This window comes from Bacillus rossius, chromosome 12 (genome assembly GCF_032445375.1).
Source record: "Bacillus rossius redtenbacheri isolate Brsri chromosome 12, Brsri_v3, whole genome shotgun sequence".
Taxonomy (NCBI): Eukaryota; Metazoa; Arthropoda; class Insecta; order Phasmatodea; family Bacillidae; genus Bacillus; species Bacillus rossius.
In genome coordinates, this window is record NC_086339.1 from 55,096,540 (window position 1) to 55,122,129 (window position 25,590).

The 25,590-nt window shown below is 36.7% G+C and overlaps 1 protein-coding gene across 6 annotated transcripts in view; it reads right to left on the reverse strand.

Moving 5' to 3' along the window:
• LOC134537954 (transcription factor E2F6-like) overlaps positions 1-25,590 on the reverse strand; it is a 157,084-nt gene that overhangs the window by 109,129 nt on the left and 22,365 nt on the right. For all 6 annotated transcript variants that reach the window (XM_063378972.1, XM_063378968.1, XM_063378970.1 and 3 more), the window contains exons 2-5: positions 20,155-20,277; positions 18,239-18,417; positions 10,767-10,902; positions 4,308-4,521 (exon numbers count right to left, since the gene is read on the reverse strand). In XM_063378972.1, the coding sequence (XP_063235042.1) occupies positions 4,308-4,521; positions 10,767-10,902; positions 18,239-18,417; positions 20,155-20,227 (602 nt within the window). In that variant the 5' untranslated portion in view covers positions 20,228-20,277. The remainder of the gene's footprint in view (positions 1-4,307; positions 4,522-10,766; positions 10,903-18,238; positions 18,418-20,154; positions 20,278-25,590) is intronic.

Genomic DNA, 25,590 nt, shown 5'->3' on the forward strand with positions numbered 1-25,590 from the left:
TTTTCTTGTATTGGTTGTATTTAACCGTTTTCAGTCTTGTAAGGTAATTAATTGTTTTATATTAAAACCAGTTATGTTTATATTTTTGAATTAGTACGCAAACATTTTCAACGATAGCATTTTAGACGCATCTGGGTTGTTTACCCATGTGTCTGGGTTTATTTGTAGGTTATCTAGGTTTTTCATGAATATCAGAGTGGCAGCCCTGGTTACAAGTCGTTTTGTTTATTGTAGGCATGTGCGAGAAAGACTTTTTTGAATTCGAGACGAGATCGAGAAAGCAATTTAAAAATTCTCGAGAATCGAGTCGAGATCGAGAAATCTGTACTTTAGTTAACAGGATAATATGAGCCAGAAAAGTAAAACTCAATAATCTGATAATTATTCAATAATTTTATCAAGTATCCACAATTGCAATTGCAACTTTACCTTTACACTCAACAGTTTATTTGCCTACTGTCGTATGTAAACATACGTTATTGACTCCATAGTCTATACAGTTTCCTTGAGCCATGGACGGTACTTGATCATGAAAGTCTGAACATTCACCACTATCGATATGTCACTATCGATACGGACCGCAATTTAAACATCATGTTGCTTGTTATATACTGCTGGCCGTGTGTATAACCTAAGGCCATAAAACAAAATGCAATCGCGGAAGAATTCTGCAGTCATGTTTATATTTTTATTTTTTACCGTACCGTTTTACGTTGATACTTGATATTGATACCGAAAATGATTTATTTTTAACTTTAATGTTGGTTTTATTAACGGAAAATAATCATTTTCTTCTGTAATTTAATGTGATAACCACAGTACAATTCATTGTTTACGTTTACCGTTTCATGTAGTGACTTGTGAACGGAAGTTGTTCGTTTTTAACTTTTTAATAATTTATTGTGTATACTGTCGTAACAAGTATATTTTATTTTATTCGATCTACGTTACGTTGAAGATATGTTAATTATTTCAACACGCAACGCAAAATGCTGCCTCAATATATTATATTACCTAACCTATTTCTTGTTTACAAAATTCTCGAAAATTCCGAGCCAAAAAAATTATCTCGAGACGAGATCGAGAAAATTTCTGTCTCGACTCGTTCTCGATGATGCCGAGACTCGCACATCACTAGTTTATTGTCCTACTTCAAAGTACGCTCAGTGCGCAGTGCGTGCACCGTCTCGTTCAATAATAAAACTAATGAAATTTTAATATTAAAAAGTACATTAATACAAGATATAATATTTATATTTGTGCACCTAACAGCTATGAAAATGCAAATAAATTCTCAGTTGACACTAATAACAGATGTAATCAACATATGGACTTTCTTTTTTCGAAAACAATTAGTAACTAGTGTTTTTATACATTAAAAATTCACGATTTTATCAAAAATAAAAAAACAGATAGGTACATTAGTGAGCATACTATATCAATGTTTACGTTTCAAATGTTTCTTCAGATTAGTCGATGATTTATAACTCAGTTTTTGTTTACACAAATTACAATTAGCAAACTCATTATTTTCCGTGAAAAAATTCCACACAAATGAAGTCTTTTTCGTGCACTTATCCATTCCTTATTTCACTATAAAGATACTAACTACACATGACAGCCCGCAAAATGGTGATACACGGCCAGGACGAACTGCAGTGAATGTTGAACTGATTGATACTGGCTGTATCAGGCGGGCATGAGAGTAACAGAGGTAGAGAATTACCGGGCGTGATAAATAATGTATCAGATTCTCCTTCCGGTCGCACGGTCTGCGTACGCGGAGCTTTGTTGCCTCCTGGGACCGTCTGATACAGAAGTATCAGAGACTTGTACCTAGGTACATTACTGTATCAGTATCAGGTTGGGACTGATACCGAAAATTGCTGTCCCAACCCACCTCTACTGTGACCTGTCTTCTTTGAATTCGAGATGGGAGCGGACGAACTAAAAGAGCGACCTAGTTCGCACGTGTGTGCTTTTTTTTTTTTTTTTTGTTCCCAGTCGTGTAGTGCTTCTTTACGTTTTACTTTTCAGATGTACTATTTATTTTATTTTGCTGTCCTCTTTGTGTAAACGTTTTTAATAGGAGCGCTTCCGGTCGCGAACTATTATGCGCAAGTCTAATGATTAGCTACTCTTAATATTTACCTTTCACTTTTCTTATCCTGTAATGGAATTCATTAAAAAAATGTTTTACTCCATAAAAGTAATGGGCTAAAAATTTGAATATAACCGAATAAACACTTTAACTCATTAATCACCTTTACTCTTAGCTTTCGGCAACGGCAATATTCTTCCCAAGCCCACACGTTCATATCTGATCCCGCGCACATTTTTTTCCCCTTCTTTGTCTACTACTTCTATTCTCTCCTTTTTATCTTCAGAACAAAGCCCGACTAGCTTACTAAATAATACTGAAAACATGTACACGCCACTATTCAAAACGTTTACACAAAGAGGACAGCAAAATAAAATAAATAGTACATCTGAAAAGTAAAACGTAGAGAAGCACTACACAACACGACTGGCAACAAACAAAAGCACTCACGTTTTCATCCCAAAACGTTCGTGTACTTGTACCACAGTTTCCAATAATACGAGAAACAAAAATAAAACTATCTCGGTCATCTCGGTGTACTATGAGCTATAAAACTAGTAAGCATAGAATAATTTGGTACACGTACCATAACTATGGTGGCAATACAATGCATGCGCGCGCACGCCAGCCAGCTGTTATCAGCAATGCAAACACAGCAGAGTTTTTCATGGACCCGCGACATCAAAAATGGCTTCATTAAAATGTCAAACTTCGTATAAAATATAGTATTCAGAATTTCAGTTAATAATTCGCTACATACAATTAACAAATTAACAAAGACTATAAATAATATTAAGCTGTAAAATGCTGCAGCAGGAACTTTAGACAAGATTTAATTTTTTCCCTGACTATTTGAAAAATTTCCTGACTTCTCCATGACTTTTCCCTGCTGGCAAAATTCCCTGACTTTTCCCGGTTTTCCCGGTTGGTCGCCACCCTGTAGGACCCTTGCTATTAAAATACATTTATATTTAAGTTTGAAAGCTTGTAAATTCCTTGCCAAGATGACTGAACTCGAACTTGGAGTGAAAAGTGACATATTTTGACCCCTCCCTCACCGCTTTAGTACACCATTCATAATAGCCCAATTTTACGGGAGAAGGAAGGGTGAAATGAGCATTTTCTCACTGAAGGTTTTTCAAAGGAAGCGAAGTTGGGGTGTTATAAGGGAGGACACTAGATGGTTTGTGTGTCTGGGAGGGATGAGCTAGCCTTGAAGAATGTGAACGAGGGGAGGGAGGGGTGAGCTTATGCGTCATGAAGCTGCCGCCAGCCAGGCGAGCTTCGTGTGCGCCCACTCGCGTTGCAGAACCTACAGCTGCCATATTTTTAAAGGAAATGTCCCATTATTTTTTTGTTATTCTTAAATGAACATTATTGGAAGTATTAAAGCCGGCACAAAAATACGCTGTGTGTTAAAATTAACAGATTTTAATAATCTTTCATTTCGTTTTTTTTCTTCTGATTTTCACATTTTGGTCAAAATGTCCAATTTTTTGACGGTTCCAGAGAATGTATTCGTAAAATCACTGCTTCGTTAAATCCGGGGTTCGTGACATCGGGGTTCTAGTGTATTTAACTACGGCAAGCAGAATACGTACATGTAAACTAACCAGTAAAAATAAACTGTCTTTTGACATATTTTCTTTAGAGGTGGCCTGTAGGGTGACGGACTTGTCATAAAGGTTGAAGTGGGTTTAAAGCAAAGCCGTCTAGCATTGTGAGTGACAACATCCTGCCATTGTACGGCTGGTTTCTTAGCGAGTAGCGATGTGTGAAGGAGGGTTTTTTTTTTTTTTTTTAAATGAACTGAAAATTTCGGAAAACATCTATTACGACCCTATTCCTGGGAACCGTGAGGGGTCGTTTCAGAGAGGTTTCACTGTATTTTGAAGGGTGAACAGAGAGATTAAAAACCAGGAAAGATCACATTATCTTTCTGTCTAACTCCAACAAATATACCTCTAGCTAGTTGTAGGTAACATTAACTCATAACAAAATTTGTTCAATTTTCTTCTTTCCTGGAACGAATTAGGGCTTTACATCGAGTGGCAGGTGTAAAGTATGTTTTTACATATTGAATATAGAATTACAAGACATAACTTGTTTAATTTAAGCAAACAATAAAGAAAGGAAGGCAGGAAAATAATGCTGCTGTATTGTATTGGTGCAATGTAAAAAAAGTAAGAACAGTTGTACTCCTCACCGCCATTGAATGTTATTTTTGGACTTCTTCTCCAAGATTCCAATCCCTTCCAGGACGTTGGTGATATCGTATATCCTCCGTTTTTGTACTTCCAGGAATTCTGAAGCTTCGTTGAGATCAACCACGCCATTTGGAGAGGAATGCAACAGGTTCACAAACTTCTTGGTGAGCAGGCCCAGCGAGGTGTCATAGCGAGTCCTCTCGACAGACTTGGCTGCAAGCACACGAGTACTTCAAGGCACTGACACACTGCTTTGCTTTACGCCAGTTCAGAAAAACCTTCTAACAAAATTAATTTCTTAATAAGTTTAAACATCAGCATTTTTGATTTATAAATACATACTATTTTACCCTTTCAATAAGTTTTCCCTGTTAATGAGATTTCCCTGTTAACAAGTAGTACTTGAAGAAACAGTACAACATTAAGGCATGATCTCACACCGTAAGTAGGTTATTTTATATTTATGACACATTTTGATTTAACGGATATTCCTATTAATTTTTCTCAAAAACATTCTTATATTTTGTTTTACGATACTACTTTGATATAAGATATTTACCAAGTGGTATCCCATAGCAGTAAAAAAGAACATGTGTTTATTACAATCATTACTTGCATGACTTCTAACAGCTCATAAATAATACTTTAGATGATTTCCCTGAATTTTTCTTGTATTACTTTTCCAGCCAAATATTTATTTCCCTGTCTCATCAATCTTGTAAGATAACACAAATAATATATATAACTAACTACAAATACTCAACAAAAACATACACAGGGTGTCTACCAGATCTAGTAAATGAAATTCCCTGATTTTTCCAGGGGTTCCAGGTATAAAATGGAATTTTCCAGGTTTTCTGTAACACAATTACGACATTCCACGAAACTGAAAAAAAAAAAAAAAAAAAACTCATAGCAGTACATTGATGGGTATCAAAGTATTTCAACTCACTTAAATTAGTAAAAAAAATTACCTTCTTCCAGACGAGGCCAAAGTGACTCATTTGATGACAAATAAAACATGCTGCTACAAATATTTCACACTTACTTTTGCAAAAACATTAGTAAAAGGAAGCTTCCATCAATTTTGCAGTGAATCAACTTTTGCGTCTATTGCACTTGCTTCAGAATGAGCCAAATCCAACATTGGAGCCTTCTTCAACTGCAATGCCTTGATCTCCTCTTCAACTCTTCTTTTTTCTGCCTTCTTCTTGTCTGTAGCTTCCTTTTCTTTTTGTTTTGTTTGCAGGGCTTCCTTACACCTACAATTAGCATTTATAACATACTGTAACATGGACTTGGTGATATCAACATGCTCTACACCTCCAGAACATTGAACCAAGTCGTACACTTGTCTTTGTGCAATCAGTGTTTCTTCCTGCAAGTTTTCAGTTAGCAGATTAGAATTCACTGAAAATCCTCTTTCCAATGATGCATTTCCATGGGAAAGTACTTACATCATCCTCACAAACTTTAGGTCTGATTTGGCAGCTACTGTATGAGCCTTAAGAATGAGCATCCACAAGTGATCAAGGCACCCGTCTTCTCGAGAAAAAGATGAGAACAGTGCTTCAGAATCTTGCGAGGAACATACCAACTCATATTATTGCTCAATGTTATCAGGATCTTGTCCTGATAGCCACCTGTTTTGAAGACAACATTCTAAACTGCACTTCAAACGCTGTTTCCTCACACCCGAATTTAAAGCCACAGATGGACATAAGCAGGAAATTCCCTTGGTAAGTTTGTACTTCAGGGGACTTTTGTCTTGACTTTTTTTACCATAACCTTTAGACAAGTCCTAACCTCATTTTTCAGTAACAGGACAGACTTTTCTGGTACTTTCTCTTTCTTGATGTCATAGCGTACTGCATAACCCAACTTGATATTGTTAGCAGTTAATAGATTTTCCTGGTTATCAACAGCCAATCGAGATGCATTGCGTTTCTCCCTAAAGATCTTCAGTACCTCTAGTTTCAAAAACTTTCCAGCCAAAGCTAATAAAATGTCTACCAGTGAATCATAAAGAAAAGGTGCCATGGGTGCTTCACTTTGGAACATTGTAAGAAACAATTCCAGCTCTGATGCCAAAGAGTGGAAGAATGTCAATTTTACTTCTATAAGATTATCTTCAAGAGTACTTTTCATTACATTGAAAGAGACAGATGAAATAGAAACTTCACTAACAAATTTCTTTAGGTGGGGTAACGTTTTCATGGCATGCTCAGCAACTGCAGTATTCCATCTGATTGCACAAAATTTCTTGGGAAAAGCTCTGATCCAGTTATTCTAATGTAATCTCTCCTCCTTGCAGGTACATGCTTAAACAAATAGTAACTGTGCCTCAAAAAACTAACACCGTCCCATTGTGTAGCAGAAATTCCAGTTTTGAAAGCACCATGGACCATACGAAGCCCACAGCTACCAATTTCTAGCAATGATGGTAAATCTTCACTAAAAGTGTCTGTGATACGTATTTTCAAAGCTAACGAAAACGCCCAGTTTACGTTGAGGCCATCCATAGATAATTAAAATTAAATGCACCCGCCGGTATAATCCGAACGTGGGAAGCACATGCTGCAGCACGTCACGTCAGCAGGACAACAAACCAGCTTGAACCCGTTTGTATCACGTGATTTAACGCCACTTCCGAATCCGATGGTAAATAAAAGAAAATGGACATGGGAACTGTTCGTTATTTGCCATTCAAAAATAAAAATGAGAGGGGATACACTTGATGCTACGTCAATGCAAGCTGATTAATAAACAAAAAACGTATTGCCAACTACAACCTACCAAACAAAAATTCTAGTGTTGGGCCGATTCCTAAAATATACCGATTCCGATTCCATTTTCGATTCTTAAATTAAAGGGTCGATTCTTCGAATCCGATTCCGATTCCTTAATTTTTAGCTGACAATGTTCAACAGAATAATATACTCAGAAAAAAAAAAAGGTTGTTTATGATTTTAAAAATATAATTGCATAATTACAGTCAAACCTCTATCTATCGTTTTTCAGGGGACCAACAAAAAAATTCAGTAGATGCGGACATTCAATAGATGTGGACTTCACTCTAAGAATTTTTAAAAACATAATATTCCAACCTCAAAATTAGTGTCAGAAATATATCAGTTACTTGTCTTTAAAGTTAAATCAGTTGAAAAATAAATACAAATGAAAGTATTTTTTACTTAATTCAATTTACACTTCCAAAAAAAAAAAACATACACACAATAAATCTACATGCCAATTAAAGTCATTTTCAATATCCTGAAGTCTGAAATATGTTTACTCATGTCTTCAAATGTAGAGCTGTACTGAAGAAGCCGATTTTGCCAATATTTAGTTGAATCGGCATTTCTGCCGACTTCCGATACGCTTGTTAATTTTCGGCCGATATTACTGAAAAACGAGAGAGACTGCCATAACCTAAAAATCCACGATTACCCATTTCACTTTTCGTAGTAGTACTGCATTCTTTCAGATCACATTATTTCTTTGCAACATGTGCCAAACGTACATATAAAAATTTAACATCCTTTTTTTCAATAATGTTCTTTAATTTTAATATGTCATAAATAAATACATTACCGTCACGGTAAATATACTTCTCGGTTGTTACGGTAACTGTAGTGCAAATGTGGTAGCTATCGTGCTTCTGTAGTAATTATGATATCGACAAAGAATCTTTAGTTCTTTTTATGGTAATTATCTTAGGATAACAATTGGGTTTGTACTGTAGTTATGGTACATCATCCATATTTCTTCGTAAGGTGTTGTTCATTTGTCTTTTCTTCATATTTACGTGCTCCATTACTTGGCTGCAGATTTAAGGTGATTTTTACTACTGTATACTATCGTTACTGTTTTTATGACGGTTTCTTTCTAAGAAATTGTTATTTCTGCAAAATCTTTATGGTTAAACGATCATCTATTATAATTTATAGTGACGGGACCACATATTTTGTACGATCAATGCGGAAAAAACGATAATTCCAACATCGGTACAAGCGGACTTTTTTAACCTTAGTTGTATGGCAATATTGCCGGGACCGTAGAAAGTATACGATAAACACGGACAATCGATACATGCGAGTTCGATAGATAGAGGTTTGACTGAATATATAATATATATATTATTTATAATTGCATCATTATATATAATATATATTATTGATATAATTGTGTTTCATTTTCTGTGCAGAAATTAACATTATATACAGCTTATATAATGTTAAAAAGTATGTTCATTACCATCAAGTTATGCTACCTTGAATTTCTAGCACAATTTGGCCTTTTAGCCTTGCATATAGTTAGACGAAACACGTGTTCAAACACTGCCAATAATCAAAGATGTCTTATGACGTATTTTGTAAATAATGTTATAACTTAACCAACTTTTGATACCTTACATTATCAACTCAATTAATTAATGGTAAAAAAAGGTTTGTACGTTTAGGTTAAGAATTTTATTTTCAAGCGCAAGTAAATAATGATCCAAATAAAATGACAATATAACCTCATTGATACATATTTCAAGGGACCTGGGCGAAAAAAAATAAAAAGGGGGAAATGTAAAAATAAAACTTTATTATCTCATTATGATGGAAATGACAAGAAACAAATATGCACCACACTAAAATAAAATGTCAGAGATGCTTAAGTTTTAATATATTATCTAGAACTTAATTATCTCACTTGGTGAAAAGAAAAAATCCATCCAGTCTTGCAGTTCTTCACAACCGTAAAGAGAAAATAAATTTTCGGTTCTTGACTAAGAACATTCTGTGCATGTTTTAGCATCTCAAAATTTCCACATTTTATGGTGAGATTTCCTTACAAAAAATAATTAAACTCTTCAAAAAATTGCGTGTTAACATTTAATTCATTTCAAAAATTTATCGGAAACAATTCTGTTAAACACAACTACTTTCAAAAGATTGTTTATGTTTGGTAATAAAAATTTACGAACGTTTCAGCAGCAATGTTTGGAAATTCAGATTAGCCAACTGCCTTTCCAAAATATATCTAATGTAAAAAGAGCATCGCTGAACACGCACAAGAACGCCGATTTACAGCAATTTGGTAATGTTGCTTTTAAACTTATTTTAATATGGTCGCAGTAATCCACTGTAAATTTGGGTAAAATCTCGTTCAAAAATTATTTCATTTAATTCTTTAAGTTTAAAGTGCAGAGATGTGAAACATCTTAATTTTCACGTTCACGTCACCAAAGATTCGGTTCATGGCCGTATGGTTTACCATGGCCGGTAGCACAAACAAAAAATTAGGTTGTTTACAATGGCAAATGTAGCTGCCATGATCAAATAGTTAACGTTTACGTTATTTTACTTGCCGTTTACATTTACATAATTTTCTTCAAACATTTATGGTTTTGTCCAGTTATTTTAAGGTTTACTATTAAATGCAGTGCTGCTGCAACGAAATTTCCGAAAAATGCTTTCGTTTAAAGCGGGAAAGTAGATACTGCATTTGTACTATAGGGAAAATGGCGGTGCAAGTAAATAAATACGTTAATTACCGTAATTCGTAAATCAGTTCCGTAAAAAATATTGTATTATGTAGTTTAAAAATTATATTAGCATTCATTTTAGTATTTTCTTACGTTGTGTAGGAGATGTATTTTGTAAACTTAAAAACAATGCAGGAATCGGTCATTGTCGATTCCAAAACCATTGTATTCTGAATCCCACGATTATACTGGAATCGGTGGGACCGACCGATTCCGGAATCGGAATCGACCCATCACTAAAAAATTCCCTGATTTTCCAGGTTTTCCAGGGTCGGTAGACACCCTGCATACATAACATATCAAAATGACCATAAAATCTTTTCCAGCACAATACACAGTTTGCACTGTTAAGTTCATCAATTATATACAACCAATGCTGCCAGTATGTAATATAAAAATATATATACTTGATCAAACTTTAAAACAATTACATTATTAATTGTGACGAGGTGAACGACAATGTCTAGAGCTGGGCAGGATAGAGAATTTAGGTTTGGGAAAATTTCAGGTGAAGAAACAATTTCCTGCTGGAAATAGCGCAGGAACAGGAAATATATGAAGTAATAAATTTAACAAATTTTCATACAATTTCAAAGGAAAAATGTTGTTCTTTATTGTGTTGGCTCAAATCTATTAATTATTAATTAATAGAGGCAGGGCAGTTTCCCACAAAGCAAAATACCACAAAATAGGGTTAACCTTATTAAATTACATGATAACAGCAAAACAACACAAAAAGCCTTACAGGTGAAATAGTGATTAATTAACTCAAATTATTACTATTAACTCAATTATTTACACTTTTTAGTTATTTATTTATGACTGCCATGTACCCACTCTGCAATATTACAAACATATTTACAGAGAATTTCCACTTAATTCTGGTACTTTATGTTTACGTTAATATAGGTTTGTAACTCACTTTTAGAAGCGGGACTAGAGCCGAGAGAAAGGCTGCTGGAAGGAGACACCTGCCGCATCTTCTGGCTGGAGCGAGGGGTCTTGAAGCTCTGGTCACTGCGTGGAGAGATGTCCATGTTCAGCCGACGCTTCACCCCCTTTCAACACACAGCACACAGCACACATCCAGGTGCTGCGGTATTTACTTATCTCCTATAACACATTTTCAACTCACTTTTTTACAAAATTATCTAGATTTATGAACTGCATTCTAATGTACACAATTGATTTAATTGCTGAATACAGCAAATTCCTGTTAAGATGTTTCCCCAGGTACAGTAAAACTTATTGTTTACACATTTCAAAGAACCATGAAAAAAATCTTTGAAAAGGTAAAATGTAAAAAAAAGTGTTAAAAATTTTATTTATCATCTTACTATGATGGAGACAAAAATAAGCAAATATACACCACACTAAAAAAGTCTGAGATACATTTTTATACAATAACTAGTACCTCACACAGAGAAAACCAATCCATTCAGTCTTTTGAAGTTCTTCATAATTGTTAGAGGCACGATTATATGGTAATGCGCGATAAAACTAAATAACACCGAAAACCGCTTGAAAACACGAAATAAAACAAAATTGTGCGTAATCCACGATATGTCACGAAATTTCGTCTATCCTTATTATTTACGTTTTTTTTTTTCATTCTGTAAGGACAATTCACTATCTTCAGCACAATCAAATATTTCTGACAGTAACTAGCAGCCATATATATTATATGCGACGGTGATTCATTATAGATTTTAAAATGAAGTCTCGGAATTAACCTAACATTTTCTTTAAACGGTAATCTTGTGTACCATAACTATGATACAATGGCCGCCGTTCACTTTCTGTAAATACAAATATAACAAACGTCCAAAATATGTTTTTCTAAGATTACGTTTTGAATCATTAAAATATTACACACTAAAGCGCATTGCTTTTACTGTTTATTTAAAATAAAGTACGTAGGGTACGAAAATAAAATTAACCCTGTTTAACGTAACGATTGTAAATAATAAATAGTACATGTTTATGTCTGTATTAATTTTCACGTGCGTATGTTGGTATTCGGTATGCGTTTGTATTCGCATCTATTCTCCATTGTTTTGATCTTTCCAGCACGGCAAGTTTTTGCGTATTAAGAGGTTAAATTCTTCCTATGTGATTAAAATTTTTTGATAATGCCTAAAACGAAGGTTTCTACCAGTGACCGATCGAAAGAATTTTCCAGCGAAGGATTTTATTTCAGTGATAAAATTTTAATGTGCAAATTCTGTAACTGCATGCTAGACTACGAGAGACGCGATACGCTTGTGAAACATGTCGCGAGTGAGAAGCGTTTGAGGCAAAACTCATCTGTTAAACGGCATCCTTGTCTAAGAGTCTTTAATGCCATTAATTTGCTGTTCAACCCAAGAAATGTGAGTAGGGTTAGCATAGAAGATGCAAACCTACAGAAGTCTCTGCATAACTTGCATTCTGTTTCCCATCTTCCCATTGATACATTCATACATGGCTATGTTGCTTTCAAAAAAATAATTTAGGATGAACTTTCATTGCCAGAAACAAGCCAAATTGATGTTGCATAGGTACTTTGCTCCCTTAAAGGGGACTACAGTGAATTTGCTCAAGCCAGTTTAAGGGCAATCTGGTTCCCAAAATCAAATGTTGATGCAGAACGTTCATTTTCCAGGTACTCACTGGTAGTTAGTGACAGAAGACAACGTCTCACTCCAGAAAATGCAGAAAATTTAACTATGATAGCATTTCAATAAAACCGTCTTAATAGTAACTTTGGAAGTGCTTAATTGTGTTATTTTGTAGTGTATGTGATTGTAATTAAGTCGTAAATTTTTTAGTAGTTATTTAAAAGTTTGAATTTATGAATTTGCAAATAAACTTAATTACCTATGAATTGGCAAATGAACTTAATTGTAATTAGATCATGAGGTATTAGTGTTTATTAATATTTGTTTCAATAAATTTGCATGTCATACAGAAAAGCAAGAAAATTTTGCCGTGGGTATTTTGAGCAAAAAAATAAAACCATATAACACCGAAATCTTTGTTTCTTTACACCGAAATTTGTCTTAAAATAACACCACAAAATCTTGAATCTAATAATTGTGTTCAAAATGGAACATGATCTTCAGTTCACGAGCAAGAGACATGCATATTGCAGCATCTCAAATGTCCACTTTTTATGATTTAAGTTTCTTACACAAACTTTTTTTTTTGGACTTTGTGTACAATCATGTTTTAAAATTTAATTATTATTATATTTTTCAGAAACATTTCTACTAAACAAACACAAACACTTTCAACCAATTGTTTAATTTAGGAACCAAAAAAGTTACAAACATATCTGTTGCAATGTTTGGAAATTCAGAACTGCTAACTGGCTTTACAAAAATTTCTAATGTATTAAAACGAGTGTCACCAAATATACACAAAGACACCATATTTAAAGGAATTTGTTACTTTGGTTTAGAAACATATTTTAAAAAGGACCCATTAATCTAATGTTTTGGTGCATAATAAATTAAAGTTTAGTAGTGAGAGATATGGAATCCAAAGACACTATCTTGGCTTCAACACAATTTTCTTGCTCACGTCACAAAATTTTTGGTTCATAGCCATATGTAAAAAGGTTGTTTACAACTGCCAAGGAAAATGCTATGACTTCATGCAATAACATATAATAAATAGTGGTAAATAAAGTTAAACAATTTTGTGATTAAAAATGTGCACTAAAAAGTAAATAAAGATCGCAGGCTTTCGCGGCCATTGTCTTAAATAGCTTGGCTTCTGGGTTGTAGCAGCGTCCAAGGCAAATATATCACTGATGTTTCAGTCGACGATGCAGTCGTCATCATCAGAGTAGTTACCTACTGAGGTTATTACAAGTTCTTCTGCCTTTAATACTCTCGCCTGAGAGGAATGTTTCCCGATTGGCTGCAGCTGTGGGCCAATCACAGTCTTCCTTTTGTCTGGTTGGCCTGTTAGTTTAGCGAATCGGAGATGGGCTTCTTTGATTGGCTAAGCTGTTTGGCCAACCAGAGGCGACTTGTCTTTAGAAGCAGAGCTAAGTTTTGAGGTTTTCTGAAGAGTGGATCCCATATTCTGCTTAATTTTTAGCCATCGTTTTTATTTATGTTTGCTGGGTGTTTTAATATTTCTACTAATTATCAAAGGTAATTTTTCTTGTATTGTTGGATGTTGGCTATGGTGTAGAATTGGTCGAAATCAATGATATGTTTGTTTCCATGGAGTGTTCTGGTATAGCTGATCATGGGTTTTTGTGTTTAAAGTCACTTATGTGGCAGACAAATACAGTAGAACCCTTGTCATACACTTTTCAACAGAGGGCACAAAAATGGTGTATGATGTGGGAAAGTGTATGAAAAGGGAATGGCAATAATAAAAAATTTTTTCAATCTATCATACCAGCACAATGTCAGATTAAACTTAAATACATAATGTGTAAATAATTGCATTATATTAATGAAAGATATGAATTCATCATTATATATACATATAATAAAACTACCAGAAATGTAAAAGACAATCCATAATCAAGTAAAGCAGTCCTTCTTGGAGGGGGGAGGGGGGGGGGGGGAGGGGAAGTCACCAAGCCTAAATTAGAAATAAAAAAAATTAGGCTAATGTAAAAAGAAAATCAGAAATTTTTGCTTGTTTGTTTCATTTTACAAACAACTTTATGCAACAGAACATTTTTCAATAAAATTTTAACTTGAGAAACGTAAAATACAAAACAATCCGATTGTAAGAAAACAATAACAAACGGGTATATTCAGTTCAAAGATTAATGAATGCACAAAGCGTGTGCACCATTTTCATAATCATTGCTAGTTTGCGCTATGGCTTATTCTTCGTAGTATACGTTGGCCCCAAGTTGTGGTAGCCACTCTAACTTATATGGTGTGTTCACCACTCTCTAACTTATTTGGTGTGTTCTCGCGGGGTTTTGGTGCCTATTCTCTTCGCAGTAGATCAGGAACGCTGCTACTGGATTGACTACCCAGACTGATAATCCAGCTAGCACGTCACTGCACTGTGTTACTGTCCAGAGAGTAATTATTAAAAGGAAATTTGGTATTGTTGTGTGACTAGTGGAAATTTGCATTACTTATGTTCAGGTCATTTATATAATTAACTGACGTTTGTTATAAATGAAATAGTAATAGCCGGAAAACATAGGATTTTAATGGGTTCTTGAATATGGGCGTGAAGTTACTGTTAACATGTAATTACGCGAGGACAACCAAAATAATATATTTTGTATGTTAACTTCTGTTCAAACCTAGGTGTCTGTAATTAAATGCAAATGACGTCACTGGAACACATTGAATACCATGCCGGGTCTAGCTATCCGTAGTCGGAGGCTTGAGGCTCTCTTCACAGGACCTCCAGGTGGTCTGCTGCTACGCTGGAACAATGGACGCTGTACGCTGTAATTGGCGAACTACAGAAGATCTGAGGTAGCCGGGTGTCTGGCTGAAGAATCGACTTCCCTCTCGTCCTAAAAAGTCTGGTTTAATTTGGATTGGTCTCACCAATCGTCGTGGCCGATCGTAGCTGGCGCTGACATCAGTCGTCCGGAACCACTACGGGACGAAACGGGACCGACGCGGAAGTTGGCACTCGATGTCGCCGATACTCCCTATCTAAGACTTATTCAGTCTAGATACTATTCTCCCAACTCGTAGAATGGAGAATTCTAGATAGTACACGACCGCGGATGACGCGAATCTTCTATTCCTCGGGCGGCAACCAAGGCTTTGGTTCGCCCCAGCCCGAGAAACGTCTTCCCGCTGCAAGATGGCGATGGCGTCTCTTTTCCTTCCTCCTTCTAACTATTTACTTTTAGTCCCTAGCAACCAAGGAGCTATAGCTATCAGCAAACCAAATTAACTGCATAGTGAAATAAAACTTGGATGTTAGCGTGTAAGAGTATCGAACAAAGACCAAATGAATAAAGTTTCCAAAGAATAATGCTTAGAAGACCCTGAAGTTAAAAGTGTGTTGTCTCTGGCAATCAGATGTGTAATATCTGTTATACTTTGGTTGTCCTCTTTACAATAAAATAATTAAATACATAATATTGGCTCATGAAATATACAATTAATTAGTGGTGCACCGATGCGGATACCGATGAATCGTAATCGGCGATTATGGGTACTTACCAATGAATCGTAATCGGCGATTATCTTACCGATTACTTTGCCGATTATCTACTTCCCGGCGTAATTAAGTAGGTTTTTACCGTGTAATATTTTGTTACACATTTTAGGACGAAATACGGTAATATTTGTATATATTACAAAATTCATCTAACTCCGTCATATCAAGATTACAGATATTTCGTTAAGTTTAATAAATCTCATTGCCTCGAACAATAAAAAATACATTTTTCCGACACGTTTATTTACGTTTCGTCTTTTGTTCTGTCTTTTGTTTAGTGGCCTTGTACATTACATATAGCCAGAGACGTAAAATAGATGGCACGCAATCAAAATACCACAAGCAGTTGCAGTGCATTCTATGACAGTCAATCTTTTCAAATCGTAGTAGCGGTTCAAAATCGTGGTCCCGATACCTTTCAGAGTTTATCACTGGATTTACAAACTCGTTATGGGCGTCTTTGGTAACATTATCCGTTGTGTTATTTGTATATGACGTGAAAAGTGAAAAAGTATTTATAATTTTATATATTCAGTCAACATAAATAAAATCACATCTGCTAGAATTGGTTTTGAGTTATTTTTATATAATTATAGTGAGATGGCGACTAGGGAGAAAAAAAGTGAATAAACTCAAGTGAACAAAATATAGCAACATGTTTACATTGTTAAACGGTAATTTCTCGATGCAACCTTATGTGATAGTCGATAATAATGCTAGTTTTCCGCAACAAAAACTTACCCACTGTAAATTACAATTATTAGACTGTAGTTCAAGTTGTTTACAATAACAAATAAAAATATAAGTTAATTTAATTTACACTTTGCAATGACTTAATAGTGTATTTTATATATTTTTATACTGTTATTATAACTGTATTCACAATTTAACCTAATCTTGTTATTAAATTCACATGGGAATAAAAAAATTTGTGTGCATTATTACACTTCAAAAAATTTGTTCATTATAATCGGTAACTGAATCGGTATCTGCCGATTATTGCTCTCATAATCGGTAATCGGTAAAGTCATATCGGTGCACCACTACAATTAATGTTACAATAATAATAAAAATAATAATAATGTAACTGTAAACAGTTGGACTGGTTACAGCGCCACTAGTCTCGCTTGGTGCTGGCTATAGATGCTACTAGCTAAGTGCACAGTCTTCCTGATACTATCTATATCTATGGTGCGATAAAGTTATTTTCTTACGTTTGCAAAGGTAAACAATGAAGGTTTTTTTAAAATAAAAGCATTAAACGTATTTTATCAGGAGGAATATAACAAAAAAAATTGTGAATTTATAGGACTTTTCCGCTTCGTAAAAACGTATGAAACAGGAAATTAATGATTTTATAAGTGTATGTTCCGGGAAAGTAAACCATTGTAAATATAGTACTTTCGGCGGGACCAAAATTAATCGGCGTATGACACGGGAAAATGTATGAAACGGGAATGTATCATCGAGGTTCTACTGTAAGGTGTATGTGGACAACAATATCAATCAAGACAATCCTCAATGAGTTTACAGTTTTTATTATATGTTCAAATAAAGTTAAAATAAATTTATATAAAAACTTAATTTAAATTTTGAGAATAAACATTTTAATAAAATTCATGGGCACCACTTTTAACACAACAAATCTTTGATTTAACATTTCTTAATGAAGTAGGCATGAAAAACATTTTATTAGTTTGAAAATAATTATGTTGTTAATATAGATTCTTTGTTTCAATATCTAATAAGACTAAATAAGCATAACTTTACATTTTAATTTATAACGAAAAATTATTTAACAGTTTAACATAATTCCATCTCTGTTGTTTACTTAATGACTGTTTGACAACCGTACACTTAAATCACTAAGCACACGACTTTCAATCACTAGCACATCCTGGTAGACAAGAGAACTTACTCTGAAAGCTTTTGGCCTCTCTCACCAGAGCATAATATAAATATGGCTGAACACCACGGGCATTGCCAATACTTCAGTGTAATATAATTCATTATACCATTTTTAAAGGGCTCACGTAAATAGGTGATAAAAGGCAATTAATAGCTATTAAATAAAAATATATCCTATAGTTTATTAACTCATCACGTTAATTCTCTGCATTGTGCGTGCACTGAAATAAAAAATCTACGTAAATGAAAAACAATTGTTAATCTTAAATTGTGCTATTTGAAACAATGCCCTGATTCAATGCTCAAATTGAGGGACAGGAACTGAACTACCTCGGTGCGCAGGGGTGCCGACGTCGGCCGCTTGATGATCTGGTGCTGCGGAGTCTGCCCATACTCGTGGTCCAGGAGGTGAATGGTGGCCGGACTGAGCGTCATCACCTGGGAGCTGGTCTGGTCCGCGGACACCTCCTCGTCCATGCTGCCCTCCAGCTGCACGTACGTGGGGTCGTCTGCAACACACGGCCGACTCAACCACCCCCTGACAAGGCATTTTTCCTGTCTGCCAACATTACAACTAAAACACACTAAAACAATCATACGCAAACTGCAGTGTTTTCCTGCAAATAATGCACACGGTTGTCACTGTAATTTTCATCCACTACATAAAAAACCAATACGTTTGTTTGATTAAACTTTAGAACAATTCATTACTGATTGCGATACAGCGAAAGACAATACATATTTTATACTCCTTCTATGTATTGTTACGAACGTGAGCAAGGCCACGCCACGCGCAGGTGCAGAGCTAGCTGGGCTGCATCACATGCCGCCGTAACATGAGATGTGCAGTGCGCACCTGGGTCGCCGCTTTATCTCCCTCCAGACCTCCTCCCCCCCCCCCCCCCCCCCCCCCCCCCGCGCGGCACTGTTAGTTTGACATCTGAAACCTGACAGCTGCGGAGTTACGCGAGCCGCCGACACGTGTTTCGAGAGATTTCGGCTGTCGGGACGGCTCGCGATGACGCGACAGGCCCCGGCCGCTCTCGTGAGTTCTGGAATTGCGACGGGGCCTATATATATGCCCGAGGATGTCAGAGGAGAGTGAGTTCGGAGGTTCAGTCGGGAGTTCTCCCGCGGCAGAGTTTCCGGGCGATAGAGTCGCGGGCGCGGTGGAGTCCCGAGCGTGGTCGCGAGCGAGGAGTCGAGCGGATCCTCGGCGAAGGGGAAGTGCGTCAGCGGCGGCGGAGTCCCGCACCGGAGACCCGCGAGGGGTGCTGCGGCGAGAGTTGCGCCAGAAGTGCGGCCCAGCGAGGTGTGCGAAACGAGTCACTGGGGAATAGACTTTTCTTTAAGTGTAATTAATTATTTGCCATTTTAGAAGATTTTTTGTAAGTGACATAAGTAGTGGCAATAAATAAAACTGTGTGTGATAAAAATCTTTAATTGGGCTATCCTTTACGAACCTGCAGTAAATCGTAACAGTAAGTTATAATATACACACACATTTAAATATACAAACATATACACACCACTAGAAAGATAATTTAACTAGCTTTGTGTGATAAGTTCTGTACCGCAGTGTAATATAAACAATAAACATTAAACGGTAGTTTGGAAAACATTTACCTAAAATGATTCACAGTGAACTTGCACGTGACTGTAAAAGAAATTCCATCAAAGAAACATCACTGTCATTACACTAGGTCACCTATTTCACTGCAGCTATTTACATGACTTATTGGGTTATTAATATGTTTGTAAAAAAAAACATGTTGCCGTAAGTTTGTTGTGCCATGCTGGTCTATGGTCTTGTCCACATCAGGATCATTAGAGACAATGAGACAAGAACCGAGCGCTGATGGGATGGGAAACTGGAAAATCTCTGAAAAACCCTACATATGCTTGTTTTCCGCTTGCAAAAAATAACGATACTATCAAATTAATTTAAAAGTGGACATTAACAATGCCTAGCAAGAGTCAACAAAAATAAAGGTCTATACATAGAATAAAATCAAAAGGACAAAACAAAACTCTTAGAATCAACAGAGATCACAGTCTTATAACACTTCCATAATCTGGTGAAAACCAAAAACCACATTACATATATTCACAGCAAATGTGATAAAGTACAAGTCAGTAAAATAACAACAAAAAATGAGCTAATAAATGATTGTAATAAGAAATTTGGATATAATCCATTACAACCTTTAAAAAAAACTAAGCACAGCTAAACACAGACAACTCACCGAGTCCATTGATGGTGATCTCGTGCACGGTGACGGAGCCCTCTAGCAGGCGCGGCTTGCGTCCCCGTGGCATGGCCGGCCGGGAGCCCAGCACGTGCGATCACACCCGGCGGCTCCCGTCACCTGCGCCGACACGCACGCATCACTCCATCACTCCGCGTTACAAGTAGTACATTCCACCTGCACTACATCTCAGTCACTCAGCACGATACCCAAGTCTCTGACACAATACAATTATACAATAGCTTGAACATCAAGTTTGTAATCAAATACAATCCGTTGATATTTTGTTGAGAAAGTTATGGTAATAGTTTTTTTGTAGTAAAGGTTAAGATTACACCATTCGAGACATGTTTATCAAGGAAGTTTATAGGAACCATGGTAAAATTGAAGGGCATTTAAGGACAATAAAAATCCAAGTAAGGACGTTTTAAGGAAATTAAGGTGTACAGACCATGTTAATTCATTACAATAGTGCATTCCTTATAATCTGAGCATTTGGAATCTACTTATGCGTCATTCCTGTCAGCAACTGAACTAAATTAAACTTCAACATAGCCTTTTTTACATCTGCTCCAACAATATATTAAGACATGAATTTTCATATTCAAAGACCTTGCTAGCTGAAAGAAAACACTAAGCAAGGATTCAGATTGCCAGATTAGCTTAAATCTAGTGTAGGGCATAAAGGACAGGACATTTTGTAGACTTCGGGGAAGCATTGATGGAATGCATCGGTGAGGAGTGTAATAAATATAATAAAAACCTCCAGCTTATGGCAACACCTGCCATGTTTCCCACTGATTAAAAATTCAGGCATAACATACTAGCAAGTTTAAAATGTTATATAAATAACAAAATAGACAAATAACCTACAAAAAATAACAATCTGGTTTAAGCAGGTAATTTGATTAACAGCATTTCTAATAGCTCTATAAATGCCAAGAAAGAAATAGCTAAATATAAACTATTCAGAGTCCGTTACTTTACTTTAAATGTGACATTACATGCTGGTTAAATCCTGTTGCTGCCTTGAACTCACGGTTCAGTGTGAGAACGATATTGTTCTCGTGCGAAAATGGAGCACACCAAGTCTCACTGAAGGACTACGCTGCTGTCCATTGTCAAAATATTCTAAATGATTGACAAAATAGGTTGGAAACAGGAAGGACAAGACTATAGATGAGAAAATCTTCTAAACTGCATTAAAATGTTACATTTTTGAGCCACTGACCAGCACCTTATATGGCAATGCCAGAGTGATGACTAGTCAGATAAAACACAGTTCAAAAAACACACAAAAAGTATCAATGGGGACTTCCCCGAAAAATCTGCCTTCCTATTAGCTATAAGGGTCAAAATCATGAAGATAGAAAATTTCATTGCCTGTATTATTTAAAGTTAAAATTTGATTTACAATGGGGTTTTTTAAGTTCAAATGTTGGGTTAAATCATAATTTAAATTTATTAGTTGATAACAGAACAATGCACATGACATATTTTTCAATCTAAACCCAACAATAATGGAGCATGAGAATAAGTTATTTCATGAGTTTTTTTAAACAATTACTTATTTGGTATTTGGCATGTGCTTCACTTCGCCGTCGGCATGGGCCAGCAATCCCTCCCTCTTCTCCTCCTTACCCTCCACCCGTCCGGTTGTAGTAGCTTTCCCCCTCCACTTTCCCTCTCCTTCCCCTTGGTAACCCCTCTCCGCCACTGCATCAGCGCCATCTGTGTTGGCTATTTAAGCTCCTGTTTCTCGAGTCTCAGGGGCCACTCTACTCTACTCTTCAGGTACTAGCGGGGTATCTAAGCTCGTGGTCATGCTTGGTCGTCCAGCTGTGGTGTGCACGTCTACATTACACTAGGTCAGTATCGGGGATGCTGCCCTTAACTTCATGTCGCTATCTGGCAACACTAACGTAACTTGCTATCAGCCCCTTCCCTGCTGTAGCTTGTTTTACAGTATTAACGTAAGCAGCCTAACTGCATGATGCTTCTTTGGAAAGGCCTTCGTTTGATATCACCTTGCTGATCGACCTAGTTTTGTTGTATTTTTACTGTCATTTATTTGTAAATGACACTCTTGGATCTCCTGATCATGGTGCTAGTGTATCTGCCTTTTAATCTTTGTTTGCTCCTGCTTAGTTTTAATACAGCTGTTCGCCCTGTAACTTTGTTAGGCCTATAATTTTGCTTTCTGCTTCTCTGTGCGCCCCCCTCACATCACGCTGGACGGCCTCGCCTTGCTTACACGTGACGCGTCACGTCTGTATTCATACTGTTATGACTCGCTCTGAGCACTCTGGCAAGCGGCTTCGAGGCTCGCCCTGAGTCAAACACGAGGGGTCAGCAATTTCAACACCGCCAGCGAAACAGCGACGGAACATCAACACGGACGCGGACAGAAGGATAAAACGACAGCCACCGTCGAGAAGGGGCTTCTTGTGGTCACCGGCGACTGGACGGCTGAAGTCCTGACATCGGCATCACGGAGCGCCGTGGTCCTCGGCCGCCGCATTCAGTCGTCGAGAACCTGCCGCGAGCAGACCCAGCACAGCGTGGGTAAGGAACCTGCCGAGGTGTGGTAGCGAGGTCCCCGATCATTGTCGGAAGTAGATGACAGCTAACACTGTAAAGGTACTTGACAGTAAATCAAGTCTCTATATTGAATTGTCTTTCATTCTTAGTCGTGAGCCCCCTATCACCCTGTCTTAGAATAGTAACGAATTGAGATCATCTTATAGTTGAATCATAACAATGGTGGAGGCACCTTAAGTTTCCCACCTCTTGCTGCGAGCTACGAGTTTATCACCCCACCGCCCACCCTTTCCGTAATATTTTGTTTTACGGGTGTAGCCAGACCTATCACACCTATTAAATAGACATAGTGCTTATATAAAAATTGCATGCAAACTAACCTCTTTTAATGCTGCCTTGCTTATACTAACTCTAGTATTAAGAGTGTAACTTGTTAGTAATGTTAATATATGGCGAATGACGAGGGACCACGACCTATGAAAAGTGCAGCAAAATGATTGTTTGAAACACTGTCAGCAAGCCCCGGCTCCATGGCTAGCGCCTCGCAAGTACGGCTGAGTCAGGATACAAACACAAATGCCACACAGGATTTTAACTCGTTAGTCGCACGAGCACAGCAGCTTGTTACCACTAATCCAGAGGTGGTACAACAGTTGGATCACACAGGGAGATGTATTACTCGAGTATTCCTCAGTAAACTTGTTTCACAAGGAGTAGAACCAACACAGAACACTGACATAGAGTATGACGTTCTTAACCAGATAGATTCAGGAAAGTCAACTGGGGAAGACAACGGTAGGATTGCTGTAGACATAAAGGACAAACACATGGAAACACACACATACGATAATAACATGGCACAGCAACCAATTAAAGTTTTCCTAGAGTCTCAAATACCTATAGGTACATTCGAAGGCAAAGCGTTCGAAGATATAGAAGAGTTCCTACACAATTACAATACAATTGGAGAAATCAACAGATGGACAGACCAGGACCGACTACAGCGGCTAGGACTATATCTACGAGGTACAGCCAAGAGGGCGTATGGAAACTTACAGACAGCACAGGACTCAACCAGGACGTGGCAACAGACGGTCGAAAGATTAAAAGACTTGTTTACGCCGCCAGACAAAATTAATAGACGCAGACAAGAATTGCTCTCTCGGAGACAACAGACAGACGAAAGCAGTCTCTTGCATGTCGAAAATATAGTGGACCTAGCAAAACGCTATAAGGCAGTTATGAAGGAGGAAGAGATTTTGGACATTTTGTGGAAGTCACTTTTACCATCTGTCGTGGACAAGTTGATTTTGCAAAACATTCATACGTTAGATGACATGAAATCACGCTTGAGAAAAATAGAAATAGGAAATAGTAGATACAAAGCCAACATTGAAAACACGACACTTAATACAGAATCATTAGAAAAGGAAATAAGTAATTTAAAAGAAATACGTAGTCTAACAGTCAACAATGCTAGCACGAAACACAACATACAGCAACAAGACACCCACGAAAAAACAAGAAAACCACAGTACAGGCTAAGGGAAGTAAGATACAGGGACAGGACATTTATAATGATAAAATTAGAAATGATAAATGAAAACTTCCAAACATATGCAGGTTCGATTCAAGAATGTACTCGTAAAGTAGAAAGTAGAATGAAGGAATAAATAAAAAGTTATCTCAGCAGGAACAAGCAAAGTTACAACGACTTATTAAAGAAAACGAAGATCGCTTTGCATTTAAAATACAAGACATAACAGAAACTAAAAATTATCAAATAAAAGTCGAACTGACAACAGACAAACCAATCCACACAAGACCATACAGAATCGCGCCAAAAGTTAGAGAAGCTTTAATGGCACAGGTGCAGCAAATGGAGGCATCCGGAATTATCGAGAGGTCGGACAGTGCGTACAAAGCACCATCACTGGTGATACAGAAGAAGAACGGAGGAATACGCTTCTTAACAGACTTTCGTCTCTTAAATAACTACGTCAAGAGAATGTCATATCCTTCACCACGAACGGACAATATATTAGACGTTACAGAACTCGCGATACATAACATCACTGGACCTATTTTCAGGATTTTATGCTATACTTGTAAGGAAGGAAGACAGACATAAGTTAGCCTTCACTATTGACAAAATAGGGTTATATCACTACAATAGAATGCCAATGGGACTTTCAAACTCACCAGGTTATTTTCAAGAGTTTATTGATATTTTATTAGGACCACTAAGGTGGCACTCTGTGACGCAGACGACATTTTTGTAATGGGAGACTCATTCGAGGAACATCTACAAAATTTACAGGATATATTTAACAGGTTATGGCAGTTTCACGTAAAAGTCAACCCTGCAAAGTGCAAATTTGCACAGGATGAAATAAAAATATTGGGACATTGTATAACACCGAATGGAATAAAACCATATACAGACAAGGTGGAAGCTATAAACCGTATGACACAACCAAAAAACATTAAGCAGTTACGGTCATTTCTGGGCATGACATTATACTTAAGGAGATATATCAAAAACTACGCAACAGTGGCAGAACCGTTAATAGAGCTTACAAAAAAACAAACGAACCTCCATTGGGGGGTAAAACAGCAAACTGCTTTCCAACAGTTAAAACAGGCAGTCTCGGAAGTACCACTATTAGAAAAATTTGTTGAAAACCGAGAAACAATTTTAGCATGTGACGCATCCCAAACGGCAATAGGTGGAACCTTAATGCAAAAGGATGAACGCAGAAACCGTCACATTATAGCTTATGCATTAAGGAAACTGACATCCAATAAAACTCGCTGGTCAACAACAGAACGAGAATTAGGCGCCATAAAATATTTCTGCCATCTGTTTAAGCAATATTTATATGGCAGACA